Below are 14,497 nucleotides of genomic sequence, written 5' to 3'. Positions count from 1 at the left end.
CTTGACAGCAGTGGGTTTGGTTTTTTGGTTACCAGCTTGCCAGTATCCAGTATGACAACTTTGTGCAAATTAGAAAGAAGTGCCCCTTCTTCAACACACCAGACTGCCTCTTATTAAGAGGGACAGATTACCCAATAAGCAAGGTATGCACGGGCTTACTTGTGTTTTCTTACTAATCTTAGCGCACAATTCCACCGGTTTTTCACCACAAAGATTTGGCAAAACCTATGTGAAATTGTGCACTACAGATTAGTAAGTAAGCACAAATAAGCCTGTGTATACGTTGCTTACTGGTTAATCCACCCTTGTGCCTCTGTCTTAAATTGTATTCCAAACTATTCAAATCTGAAACAACTGGGTGTGAGGGCTATCTCTGGAGCTATTCGAAGCGGGTGTAAGCAACAGTTGATTCCTCACTTCAGTAAATGCCATGTACAGAAGCTTGAGTTGAATACCTCGGTCACTCAGGCTTCTTACAGAAGCCCAGACGTTGAGTTTAGAACATTTCCCACTGAAGAGAACCCGCTGTTGGAGGGTGATATCTAACAGCCAAGAGTAACCCGCTGTGCTTGTTTTAGAAAGAAGGAGTCACATGGCCATAGACTGTTATACCTGGAAGGAACTTTGAAGGTCGTCTAGGCTAGTTCCTTTCATTTTGCAGTTGGGGAAACTAAAGCCCACCTAGACCTTGCCACTGACTCTCAGCACACAGCTTCTACTCACCAGTACAGAGGAGATGAGCTGAAGGTCAGAGGCTCTGGTGAAATCAGAGGGTCTCCAGACACAGAAGACACTCCTGGAGTCCAGGAGGGCTTAGTGCGAAGGGATTTGCAGAGAAGAAAAGGAGCTGCCAGATTCCCCAAATGCTCCGTGTGTTTGAGAAAGACACTGGTGGGCGGCCCTGTTCACCTCTTTCTGGCAAGGGCCATCTGCTCAACACATATATTCTTTTATGGAAGCATGAGTTGTATTTGATAATGTAAATCAGTAGTATAGGATTCACTTCAAGGATTTCATTGTAAAGACCCTCAGCAAAGTTGGCTATAAGAAGCAAACGGCCTAACAGCAGAATCTTTATAGGCTTGCCCCACACATCCTACCTCAGTGATGGCCCAACTGAGGCACAGTGGCTGGTCAGGAGCTGCTCATGCAAGGGGCACACATACACACAGTAAACCCCAAATGCCTGCCCAATTATTCTCTCAACATGTCAGAAATTTTTGGAACAGTTGTTAACCTATAACCTTGTAGGTCTTCTCATTGCCCTCTAGGGAACCATCTCCAGCTTCAAAGTGTACCTCCAGGTCAAAGCAGAAACATTTGCTTGGCAAGAGAAAGAGAAGATGTTCCTTTATGGGCCTTTCCTGGCAGCAAGAAAAAGGACCTTGTTCCAACAGGCTGGTGCGTGATGTGGTCAAGGAAACACATTACTCCACCTTAGCGGGGTCTTCTCAGGACACCCAAAGGGCGGCATCAGGCGGCTGACTGTGTGGGTCAGGCAGGCCTTCAGGTTGGGCAGGATGTCCATCCACTGGAGGAGGAAACCTGATTGGTTAAAGATACAGGGTCAGACAATCCAAGCCTGTGAGTGGGGAGCCAGGGAAGAAGCCTTGCTGAGGCACTGGGGAAACTGGACCAGGGGAAACCTCTCTGGGCTGCAAGAAGAGATGACCCAAACGCCTTGGAGCAATTCAAAGAATCAAAAGCTAGTGACCAGGATGGTACCCGGCTACCATTACCGAATGTTTTGATTAAAGATTGTATACAAGAATCCTGATCAAAATGGGGAAAATGCAGAAGAGAATTTCAAATTTTTATGGAATCCAGACTTTCTAGAGCCACTGAGGCTGGATGAACCTCTGAAACTATTGCCCTGTGATAATCTTTAAAACTTAAACCAAAAAAACCTTCTGAAGTCTTCTTTAAACCAAATAATAGTTTAGCTTAATTAGTAAAGAATGTCTGCCTTAAGCATCGTGTTCTTTTAAAGAACTATATGGGATCAAATTGACAACAGCAAATTGAAAGATTAGGTAGGAAAGTTTTGGGGCAGTGAGTTTATGTTAATGGGGGAGGAACAGTTCAGAAAAGGAGGGTGAGAATGGTTATACAACTTGAAGAACGTAATTAATGTCACTGTTGAATTGGTGTATTTTCTGCTGAGCATATTCTCAATAATGGCACAAATAAAATAAACTATTAAAAAAACAAAAAGTTAGTGACCAGGAAGAACGTTTTATTCCTTATAGTCCCATTAAGCCTGGTGTGAAACTGCATCATCTCCGGCACAGCAGAGCAGAAAATCTTATTTCGGGGCCTCTGAAACCCTCTGGTGCAGTGTCCCAACTCTCACTCCTTGCTGCACATTAGAATCATTTGAGGAGCTTTAAAAAAAAAAAAAAAAAAAACCCATGCCTGGCCCCCATCCTAGACAGTTTAACAAAATCTCTAGGCAGTGGGCTCTGGGCATCAAGAATTTTAAAGGTGGCTCTCTAATGTGCAGCCAGGGCCAAGAGCCTCCGCCCTGGGTGTTAATGACTTGTCCCGTCTCCGTGTTCTGTAATGTGTTTGCATCATAGAAGGGCACAGGGTTAGCCAGGGCTTATCCAAAATGATAAAACATTAGTTCAGCGACCTCTCTCCAGGTCTGCTTGATATTAATCACACCCTGCCTTGCACAATATTTGGTTATTTTCTCTACAAGAGTGTGTAGGGTTCCTTGAGAGCAGGAAGTGTGTATCATTTGCCATTGTGTTTCTCACTGATGATGTTCGGTGTCCTGTCGCCGACCTTCTGTCCTTCACCAAAACCAGTTGATTTTATTCTTAAACATTTCTGTATGCTGCTCCTCCCATCCCCTCTGCTCTCCTAATCCTGGTTTAGCCCTAGTCATCTCTTGTCTATTGTGATAACCTGCTAACTTACTTCCTCTGTGTTTTGTTTGGTTTAAATAGATAAGTAGATAGCTGTCGTCAAGTTGACTCTGATTCATGATGAGCTTATATACAACAGAACAAGACATTGCCCGGTCCTGCATCGTCCTCAGGATCGCCAACTAGTTCAAGTCCATTGTTGTAGCTACTGTGCCAATCAGCCTCACCAAGGGTCTCCCATGCCCTCGCTGATCCTCTACTTCACCAAACACAATGTCCTCCTCTGGCATTCAAAGCAAGCAAGCCAGACAATGTTCTGTTATGATCATAGGGTTTTCATTGGCTGATTGTTGGAAGTAGATTGCCAGGCCTTTCTTCCTCATCTGTCTTAATCTGGAAGGCTCACTGAAACCTGTCCACCATAGGTGGCCCTGTTGGGATTTGAAATACTGGTGGTATAGCTTCTAGCATCATAACAACATGCAAGCCACCAGAGTACGACAGACTGACAGATGGGTGGTGGGTGTTTTATTTACCTGTTGCTGTCAAGTTGATTCTGATTCATGGTGGCCCCATGTGTTACAGAGTAGACCTGCACCATAGGGTTTTCTTGGCTGTACTCTTTATAGAAGCAGATTGCCAAGCCTTTCTTCCATGGTGTTGCTGGATGGGTTGAACTGCCCTTAAATCCGTCTACCACATAACCTTATCATGATCTTTAAAGTACACAGATCTAGCTATTTTACTAATTTGCTTAAGCCTTTCCCTACCTCCCCATCACACATAGCACCAAGCTCCTGGACATAAGACAGCTCATGAAAACCGTGATGGTGTAGTGGTTAAAAGCTATGGCTGCTAAACAAAAGAGTCGGCAGTTCAGATCCACAAGGCACTCCTTGGAAACCCTATGGGGCAGTTCTTCTCTGTCCTATAGGGTTGCAATGAGTCAGAATCAACTCAACAGCCATGGGTTTTTTTTTTGTATGGGGGCTCATTGGTGCCGTCTGGAGTCATTCGACCAAGTATGACTGCACACGTGCTTGGGAGCAGGGCAGGCATAATGGTGGCGACACTGGCTTCTTTCATCAGTATTTTTATAAAGGGAGTTGAGTGAAGGAAATGTCTTGGAATAGACAATCTTCCTAAACTCCCCCAAAATAACTTCAGTGGAAACAATTGTGGTAACGTCCACTCTGCAGTTATTGTTTCAGTTCGACTGCAACCTGGGAAAACCTCCTGGCATTTCTAAGTCAACTGGGAATCAACTAGACTTCCAGAGGCCCAGAAACAAAGGGATCGCGCTCAAGAGCCGCTCTGGGTGTTCGTGGCCCACTGGTCCCAAAGACAATCCCAGGGCTTGTGTATAGTTTAGCTTTTCCTCTCTCCTGCCCTTTGAGGGACATGTTTACTAGAGGCCTTTGTAGTTTCCCGTAGATGGCTTTTTCTAAAAAAAAAATAAATAATAATTTGTTTTATTTTTGTTATTGTTGTTGAGAATATACACAGCAAAACAAACACCAGTTCAACAGTTTCTACACGTACAATTCCGTGACACTGATTACATTCTTTGAATTACGCAACCATTCTCACCCTCCTTTTCTGAGTTGTTCCTCCCCCATTGACATAAACTCTCTGCCCCCTAAGTTTCCTATCTAGTCTTTTGAGTTGCTGTTGTCAATTTATTCCCATATAGGTGGATTTTAAACAAGCATAATGCTCAAGGCAGACATTCTTTACTAGTTAAGCTAAACTATTGTTGGTTTTAAGAAGACTTCAGGGTCCCATAGATAACTTTTGGAGGATTATTACTAAAAGAATATGTTATAAGTATACTTGTTGTTACAGTTAGAGGCCACTGAGTTAGTTTTCAACTCATAGTGACTGTGCAACAGAGTAGAACTGCCACCATCAGGTTTCCTAGGCTGTAATCTTGACGGGAACAGATCAGCAGATCTTTCTCCTGTGGAGCTGCTGGGTGGATTTGAACCACTGGCCTTTAGGCTTGCAGCTGAACACTTAACCACTGTACCACCAGGGCTCCCTGTAAGTACACTTAAGGTTCAAGACTTCCCTCCAATCAGTTGTACAGCCCAGTATCCCGGATCTGACACCTCAGAATCCTCTGTGACTCTCTTACCACCCCACCAAGTCTAACCAGTCCCCTCCTTTGAAATGTCTTTCTCCAGCCCTCACTCAGCTACTAGATCCAGGTGTTCCTCACCCAGGCCAGGCAATAGCCCCCCATCTGCTCGGCCTGCCTCACTTCTGCTTCTCTTGCCAGTCTGCCCCCAAAGGAACTGTCCTGTGTACTTTTGCTCAGTCCTATCTCCCATCACCTCCCTCCCTGACTCAAGAGGCAACTCCAGCTCTTCAAGGTCTTCTGGACACAAAGTCTAAAGTCCTCTGTGGGGCATCCATGGTCTCCTGGGATCTTCCTTCACTTCCCCATCCATCCTCATCATCCACTGCCCCTTAATCATTGTCCCAAATGTTCCAAGAAAGCCCTATTTTCCTGTCATTTTATCCTTTTCAAGACCTCAGCTTGTTAACTACGTGACTAAATATGATTAAAGGTCCTGGGTGGTGCAAACAGTTTGTGCTTGACTACTGACCTAAAGCTTGGCAGTTCAGACCCACCCAGCAGTGTTATGGAAGAAAGGCCTGGTGACCTGCTTCAGTAAAGATTACAGCCAAGAAAACCCTATGGGGCATTTCTACGCTGTAATACATGAGGTTGCCAGGAGTCAGAATCAACTCAATGGCAACAGGTAAATATGATTTAATTTTTGTCATTTTGTGAAAAACCCTCTTCCAGACTACTGGTTCTTATTTTTGACTCACTGTACACAAAGACCAGGTTTCTTCTTTTCCTCTCTAGTCAGCCTTAGGAGCCCTCTGTGCTACCTCAGTGTCTCTAATCCTCCGCTTCCTCAGAATCTCTCTTGTTTTCCCCTTCTTCTAAGAAGCGTTTTCTAATTACTGTGCTGGAACATTCTAGAACCTTTTCTTTCTCAGAACATGGTACACTACAGCAGTGCTTCTCAAACTTTAATGGGTAGTCTAGGTCCGGTCTGGGGTGTCCAAGCTGGCAGCTGAGAGAGGAGTGGCTGCAACTTCTTGAATATCCACATTTCCTCTTCTATGCCTCTCAAGAGTTTTGATTCATCATGGATAATCTGTCATCAGGAGAAATTCAGCTGAGGGCTCACCAGGTTACTGATGAGTCTCTGGAAAGTACAAGGAGAATCCTGGGTTTGGCCATTGAGTCTCAGGATGCAGGAATCAAGACCATCACCATGCTGGATGAACAAGGGGAACAACTAAACCGTATAGGAGAAGACATGGACCAAATCAAAAAAGACATGAGAGAGGCAGAGAAGACTTTAACAGAACTCGACAAGTGCTGTGGTCTTTGTGTCTGCCCATGTAACAAGGTGAAGAACTTTGAGTCTGGTGAGGCCTCTAAGGCAACATGGGGAGATGGCGGAGACAACTCACCTAATGTAATATCTAAGCAGCCAGGCCGGGCGGCAAATGGCCAGCCTCTGCAAGCAGGCACAGGAGCAGCCAGCAGTGGATACATTAAACGTGTAACTAATGATGCCAGAGAAGATGAAATGGAGGAGAACTTGACTCAGGTGGGCAGCATCCTGGGAAATCTAAAAAACATGGCCCTGGACATGGGCAATGAGATTGAGGCTCAAAATCGACAGATAGACCGGATCACAGAAAAGGCTGACAGCAACAAAGATCGTATTGACATTGCCAATGCCAGAGCAAAGAAACTCATTGACAGCTAAAGCTACCGCTGTACTTTATCATTTATTTACTTCCCTGGCTCCTCCTTCAGAGTCATTACTTTTTCAGAGTTTTGGTCACACACTCTTCTAATTGGGAGATAATGTAAGAAGGGCCAAAGGAGTAAAAGCCCCCTTATTTTTTAATTTTCTTTTTCCTTTGAGGCCAGACTGTGCTGCTCAGCCTTCCTTCTGGTATTTTTTTCCTCAGTTCATACTCTTAGATTGGTTTTCATACATCACATATTGTGTTGTTTTTCATCCTCCTTGCTTACTTTAAGCAGGTTCTTTTGCTTTCAGGATTTGCAAAGATAGCCATGAAGAAGGAAGCTGTAGTTTGAGGGGGGAAAGGTGGCAGAGATAAGGGATTTTTACCTCAGTAACATCCTGCGGATTCCAAAGCGGAAAGTTACATAGCCACAGTAAAGGTCTCGTTGGAATTAGTTTTTAATTCAAGTCGCAGTTACTGCCAATTTAGGCTACACTTGATTTTGGAGCTTTTATGCACAACATTTTTGTTACACATCACAAATATGCAACCTCTGCTCCTAAAAGGGAAACGCTGGTGGTGCAGTGGTTAAGAATTTGGCTGCTAACCAAAGGTCGACAGTTCGAATCTACCAGGCACTCCTTGGAAACCTTATGGAGCAGTGTTCTACTCCTTCCTATGGGTCGCTATGAATCAGAATCGACTCCACAGCAGAGGGTTTGGGTTTATTTATTTATTTTAATTCCTAAAAGAGGAATAGAATGAGTTTTCTTAAACCGAGCTAATTTTCTGAACTCTTAGTGATTAACATATGTATGTGGACTTTGTGATCCCTTTTCATATTAGACCATTCAGAAACACTTTGTATAAACAAATTGCTTTTTATTTTCATATTGTTAGTAGTATCATGATCCCATATCAGGCCTGTAATTTGTTATTAGTCTTCGAAGGAAAAAAAAAAATGTAAATACATATGTGTAACATGAGAATTTCTCTCTAAAGCAGGGCTTAAAATTTTTTGGAAAAGTTTGGCAAAGTATATCAAGTGAGTTCAGATTTACCTCAATGCCGATAATTATGTTCAGATAGGAAAAAAAAAAAGAATTTATTTTGATCTCAGGTAGAAAAATAGATTGCTTTGAGTTTTACATAGCTTTAGACTTAAAAAAAAAAAAAATAGCTGAAACTTACCCCGTTTAACTAAAAGTGATGAGGTGTATTACGCCTTTGGTTTAGTTGAGCCTTATCCAGGGTAGAGTTTATTTAGATCTTGAACAGTGTTAGGAGAATCAGATTTTTATTTGTTACTTTTATTTAAAAACTAGCCTCTGCATACCACAGAGCTATTAATATGGCTTGGTTTGGCTTGGTCTTTACAATTAAATCTTGTAACTAACAATGGAATTGTTCTTTCAAATAGGTAACGTGTTTTCGTGACTTATTATTTTGAGGGCAGCAATGTAATCTGCTCTCATTTAGCCAATCAAATAAAGCAAATGTCCATAAATCAAGAAGCATTCCAACTTGGAAAGTTGCCTTTAGCACCTTTCTAATTTTCAGTGGAAATATTGACAGGATTTTTCTTTCTATGATTTGCCATGAGGTTCATTTTCATCATTACTAATCTTTTATTCATTTGGGCTTAAATACACTAGTGACTGAAAGGAAATGTTTGTGAGGGAGAACTACAGCCCACTTCCTGGAGAAGATTCAGTTAACATAGGAACTTTCAAAGGCTGGACAGGAAAATATTTCAATTCAGTGAGACTCAATTAGGCTCTCTGTAATAGCAATGCTTTAGGCTAGAAGGAGTAGTTTGGCAGATGATGGTAAATGTGTAAAGAAAGAAGGTGTAAAACAATGGGGATTGTGCTATACTTAAATCCCCTTCCTAAGGCAAAAAAAAAAAAAAAAAACATTGTTTTAATACTGTCCTGTGAAATAGTCCTGAGGATATCAATATGCTACCCCGTAATATTGTGTATCGGTTGGAAGCATGAGCTAAGGCACCAAATGGTCCGAATTTACACTTGCGCTCTGCCACCTGTGGCTGAGTGACTGTAAGCCTATTTCTGTCCCTCAGTTTCTTTGTAAAATGGGGATAAATAATTCTACCTCATAGAGTTGTTGCGAAGTCTCAACACGGTAATGCAGGTAAAGCAATTAGAAAAGTGCCTGGCAAATGTAAGAGCTTCGTAAATGATAGCTGCTATTAAAAATAACACCAACAACAAAACTTTAATGGGCATACAAACAGCATGTGGATTGGTTAGATTGTGGATTCTGATTCGGCAGGTGTGAGTGAGACCTGAACTTTCAGATTTCTAACTAGCTCCCAGGTGAAGTTGAGGTTGCTGGTCCATGGGCCACACTTCAAGTCACAGTGGCTTCCAAATTTTGCTGCACATTGGAATCCCCTGATAATTTTTAAAGATAGGGGTGGCAGTCTTCCACCCCCTAGGGTATGACCTGGGCATGGCTATTTAAAAAAATCTCCCCAGGTAGTTCCAATGTACAGCAAAGGGTGGGAGCCACTGCTTTATGGTATATAGATAATACAGATAACACTATTATTTATTTCATCTGTACTTCTCTTGTCTCCCTGCACTGACTACAAGGCCTTCAAAGGTAGGACCTCATCAAGTTTTTTCTTTTTTTGGCACAGTGATGGACAGATTGAATGTTAGGCCCTCAAGTAAAATTTTGATGATTAGTCAGTATTAATAAAGCATGCACTGCCAGTAGGGAACCATACTAGAGGTCAAGAGGGAAACAAAAATGAGAAATGAATCTTGCCAAAGGATCGTGAAATCTACGTAGTTCCATCCTTAGCCAAAGGTGACAGTCAGTGTGGCTTAATTTCAAGAGCTCTGGACATACTTCCTCCCCATCTCCACCCCTAAGGGAAAAGACAAACTCTATCTCGCAGGCTCACTCATTCAAAAACAAACCAAAACTACCACTACTGGTTTTTTCTTTTTGGTCTAAGGCAGTGATTGTCAACTTGGCTACTCTGTAGAATTACCTGGGGAGCTTTTAACATCCCTGAGCCCAGACCACACCCAGATCAATCACATCCAAGTGTCTACAATGCGACCTGGGCATCAGGATGTTTGAAAGCTCCCCAGGGGTTTTCAGTGAGCAGCCAGGGTTGCAAGCCATGATCTAAGGTTTTCATTGATATAAATGTAATTATAATCCATTTATTCTCATCTCAGGGGAACTGAGTTTGTCAGGTCCTTTCCTGAAGGCAGGTTCATATAGCAGTGAGGCGGAGAGTGTAGGGGAAGGGCCCAGAATGGGAAGATGGGCTGCTGCAAGAGGCATTTGGCATTCCAAACAGTTCCCTAGAGCAGGGGTTGACGAACTATGGCCTGTGGGCCAAATCCAGCCCATGACTTGTTTTTTTAAATAAAGTTTTATTGGAACACAGCCACATTTATTTGTCTACATGTTGTCTATAGCTGCTTTTGCTTTGTAATGGCAGAAATACATAGTTGTGACAGAGACCATATGGTCTTCAAAGCCTAAAATATTTACTATCTGGGGTCTTTATAGAAAATGTTTGCTGACCCCTGGTCTAGAGGGTTGACTCAGCATCAACACAAATACTCAGAATTTTTACAACTACTTTTTAGACTCTTTGCAGTATTTTAGTTGCATGGAAACCCTAGTGGCGTAGTGGTTAAGTGCTATGGCTGCTAACCAAAGGGTCGGCAATTCGAATCCGCCAGGCGCTCCTCGAAACTCTATGGGCCAGTTCTACTCTGTCCTATAGGGTCTCTATGAGTCGGAATTGACTCGTCGGCACTGGGTTTGGTTTTTTGGTTGTTTTCTGAAAGCAGAGCATCTGTATTGATGTGCTGAGTCCTGGTTGAGCCAAGGTGTGGCATCAGGTGGCCAGTGCTGTGGGCTGCTGCTCTCTGGCCTCAAGCAGCCTCTTTGAATTACCCCGATGTGCCATATAGTTGTTAGTGCCTTCTCCCTGGAATCACTGGGTAGAGCAGACCATTAAGCTACTAACCAAAATGGTGGTGGATCAGATCTACTCAGAGATGCCTTGGAAGGCAGGCCCAGAGACCTACTTCTGAAAGATCACAGCCATTCAAGACCGCATGGGGAAGTTCTACTTGTAAAAATATGGGGTTGCCATGAACCAGAATCATCCTGATGGCCACTGATCTTCTCTGCGGGCGGTAAGGTGGGGGAGTTAGGAGGCTGGACAGCAAAGTGGATAGCCTGGAGGAGGTGGACAGACTGGGCTTGGAATGCTTTGTGCCTAAAGCGCTGGAGTGAGGTGAGGAGATGCTGCAGGAGGCAGAGGCTCCGGAGATGGAGAGGAGGAGGGGATGGAAGTCCAAGCCTGAACAGAACAGAAGGAGGCAGGGGGTGGGGAGGATGGCCAGGAAGTGCCTGGGGGCTGCATGTCAATGCCCTGAGTCCAGGCTCTCAGATTCCCTTCCACTCTTTCTTGAGCCATCACTATGCTCCTGAAATTAGGTCAAATCACTGTGTACTCCAGGCACATGAAGGGAAATAGATACCAAGGAGGTCATCGGAGCTGCGATTGCTGCAATGGCTTAGGGAGCCTGTGGGCCAAAACCAGTGGCTGCCCAATTTAAGGCAACCCGTGAAGACCCTTTTTGGTGTCAGGGAGTTCTTAGTAGCCCACCTCTACACAGCGGGAGGTCAGTCCAGCTTTCCGGGAAAGGAACAAGTAATTGAATTTCTGAAATGGTAGATTTGAGAGAGAGATACAACCAGTAGCCCTAAAGTATCTGGATTCACTTTAAAAAAATAGTAAAATGGAGACAGTTATTCATTTTACCAAAGATATTTAGAGCAGGACTTGTAATTGCCTAGTACAGTTAAAAGACAATTTCACACAGAAATTTTTCTGCATACAAGCAGCTTTTTAGGAATTCATCTGTATGTACTGGTTTCTTACCTTTCTTCTTTATTGGAAATCTTAGTAAGACCATGTTGCTCATACTTTTTAATTTTTGGCAACACAGTTACCAGGGAGGTCAGCTCTTTTTGGTGTGACCATATTAATACTGAATTTGGCAGTATAGAGATGAATGCCTTAATCTGGTCAAAGGGAGCGGGAAGAAGCCAGGTGCCCTAAGAGCCCAGTTCCTGCAGCCCTGTGAACTTAGGCTTTGGATGTTAGCATTGTCCTTGGAGTGAGTCCAAGGAAACTATGACTTAAGCCAACCCGAGTAAAGAGACTTTCCTACTGGATTGTGGCAAAGTGAGAAAAACAGTGAATTTACATTTTACTTGGGGATTAGGTTCAGAAGAAAATTATCACCTTGAGTCAAAATTACTCTTGAAAACCCTTAAACTGCCCATAAAGTTCAGAATTCTTGGATTGGAGTATGTGCCTGGTACAATGTTACGTACATATAAATATATAGCATATATTCTGTTATTAAGAGCACATGAGCCCAACATACTGTTTAATGTTTGTTTCTCCCTAAGTATCTGCAGGAATTTGAGTAAATCAGACAAGCAGTTGATTGAAACTATGGTATAAAGAGCATTGCTGAAGGACCGCAATACTTGCTCCACAAAGCCTGGGACATGGCCTTGCTGCTTTTGGGTACTCCTTTGCCATGGCCTCCTTGCCCACCTGCTGCCCCCTGCCCCTGCTCCTGTTCTCTGACAGGCCAGCTCTGGCCCACCAGTGCAGGGGCAGAAAAGTGACTAACCATCCATTCACAGAGGCCCTTGAGGCATTTTCCTCCTCTGTCTGGGGCCCTGGTGGCACAGCGGTTAAGTGTTTGGATGTTGACCAAAAGCTCGGCAGTTCGAATCCACCAGACACTCCTTGGGAACCCTATGAGACAGTTCTACTCTGTCCTATAGGGTCACTAGAAGTCGGAATTGACTCAACAACAACAGAGTTTTTTTTTTTTTTTTTGTAGTGGAGTACACTATGGAATTTTAGCCTCCCTGGTAGAGGTTTTACATTTTAGATCATATAAGATAGAATCAATCTTCTAACATTTTCCTGTTGGTTCTTAGTCCCTGACCTTCAATATTCTTATCTGTTTTTCCTGTTCATTAACGTATTAACAAATAAATGTCTCTTGTATTTGACATTGCCCGGTAGATTCTTCCCAACAGGGCTGCCTTTGGGGTCATGTTTGCTCTCCATGACTCCATGGATATGAAACGATCAACCACAAAACAACAACACCTGCCGACCTCCATGGGGTTCCTGCTTCATGGGTTTGCCCAGTAGGCATGGCAGCTGGTGGCAGTGTCTGGTCCTTCTTCTGGGCCAGACTATTCATGAGGCCCTCACTCCAGGTCAGCCAGAGTTTTCTGGAAATATAAAAGTCATTTACTTACTTAGCATTTTGGGGAATGGTAGGAGCCTGATACAGGCTCATGAAGAACAAGAGAAAGGACCATGTTTTCCAAGAGGCCAAATGGAGAGTTGATGCCCAGGCATGAGGGAGGAGACAGGTGTGTCAGCTAGGAGAGAGCAAGGCTGTGGCCACAGGGTTTACCTGGCCAGTGACCAATGTGGCTGCCTCCCTGCTTGAGACCTTTCTCCACTTCTCAGCCTGAACTAGGATCCTCAGACTCTTCCAGCTCCAGTATTCCATGATTGCGCTGCCTCCTAATAAAGGCTGAACTGCTCAGTGCTGTTTGTCTACATCGTCTGCAGTCTGGGAGGCTCCTTAACACAACAGGAGGAAGACATTCTTGTATTTGTGTAACGCTTTCACTCATTTCAAAGAGCTAATATATGTGTGAGAGACAGACAACAGACCTATGAGATAGTTTAAGAAATGAAAAACCAGTTCTCTTGGAGTCTATTCCAGAGTCATGGCAATTCCATGTGTAACAGAGTAGAACTGCACGCCATAGGATTTTCAGTGGCTGTTTTTGGAAGCAGATTGCCAGAACTGTCTTCCCAAGTACCTCTGGGTGGACTCGAACATTCAACCTTTTGGTTAGCAGTTAACCATTTGCACCACCCAGGGACACCATGAGATAATGGTTATTGTTTCCTGTTGCCGTCAAGTCAGTTCTGACTTACGGTGACCCCATGTGTGTCAGAGTAGAACTGCTCTGTAGGTTTTTCAAGGTTGTGACCTTTCAGAAGCAGATCATCAGGCCTGTCTTCTGAGGTGCCTTTGGGTGGGTTCATATCATCAACCTTTCTGCTAGTAGTCAAGTGCTTAACCATTCGTGCCACCCAGGGCCTTCTATGAGATAGTTACGCCTATATAATTTCTATCAGACAGTGGTCCAAGTGAGTGGTTAGAGGTCACAGGGATACCTTAAGGGTAAAGTGGATTTGGCTTCTGTGAAGCTGCAGACTGTGACATTGAACTCTGTGGTGGCCTCCTAAACCTGATCAAGGCTGACTGAACAAGAATTAGGCACAGCAGCAGCCAGGAGGCCCCCACCCCACCAACCTGTGGAGTGAAGAGCAGTGCGAGTTTGGCGGCATGGACACCACCCTCCAGCGAAGAGAAGCAAGAGGAGGAGAGGCCAGTGGGAAGCCTGCTGGTGGGCCATCATCTAGAACATCTGAGGGCCACAGCAGGCAAGTGCCCTGCAGGGCAGACGTTGGGAGGACATCTGAACCAGGCCTTCTGACATCTGTTCTCCAGGCCTAAAGTGGTCATCAGGGAAGCCTGTCCCATGGTACAGAAGTGGCTGCCCACATAGAGCTCTAGCATGGGAGGGGCTTGTTTTCGGCCACTCCTCCTTGCTTCTTGATCCCCAGGTGCACGGCTGGCCCATGGGTGTGAGGTAGGGCAGGAGGGAGCTCTCCAATGCCCCAGGGTCTATCCTGCAGCCTTCACTTCTCT

The 14,497-nt window shown here is 44.1% G+C and overlaps 2 protein-coding genes across 6 annotated transcripts in view; both read left to right on the top strand.

Moving 5' to 3' along the window:
* Nucleotides 1–14,497, top strand: part of CTIF (cap binding complex dependent translation initiation factor) — a 300,698-nt gene that overhangs the window by 123,206 nt on the left and 162,995 nt on the right. The window lies entirely within an intron of this gene.
* LOC100662924 (synaptosomal-associated protein 23-like) lies at nucleotides 2,417–12,579 on the top strand. The gene has a single exon (XM_064294544.1). It carries the CDS (start codon nucleotides 6,041–6,043, stop codon nucleotides 6,671–6,673), a length of 633 nt encoding a protein of 210 aa, XP_064150614.1. The 5' UTR covers nucleotides 2,417–6,040; the 3' UTR covers nucleotides 6,674–12,579.

This window comes from Loxodonta africana, chromosome 11 (genome assembly GCF_030014295.1).
Source record: "Loxodonta africana isolate mLoxAfr1 chromosome 11, mLoxAfr1.hap2, whole genome shotgun sequence".
NCBI lineage: Eukaryota > Metazoa > Chordata > Mammalia > Proboscidea > Elephantidae > Loxodonta > Loxodonta africana.
Note: the sequence above shows the minus strand (reverse complement) of the source record. Positions and strands in the feature narration are given on the sequence as shown.

Bases quoted from the DNA above. Each gene is read 5' to 3' on its own strand.
- LOC100662924 (XM_064294544.1), top strand. From the start codon at position 6,041: ATGGATAATCTGTCATCAGGAGAAATTCAGCTGAGGGCTCACCAGGTT.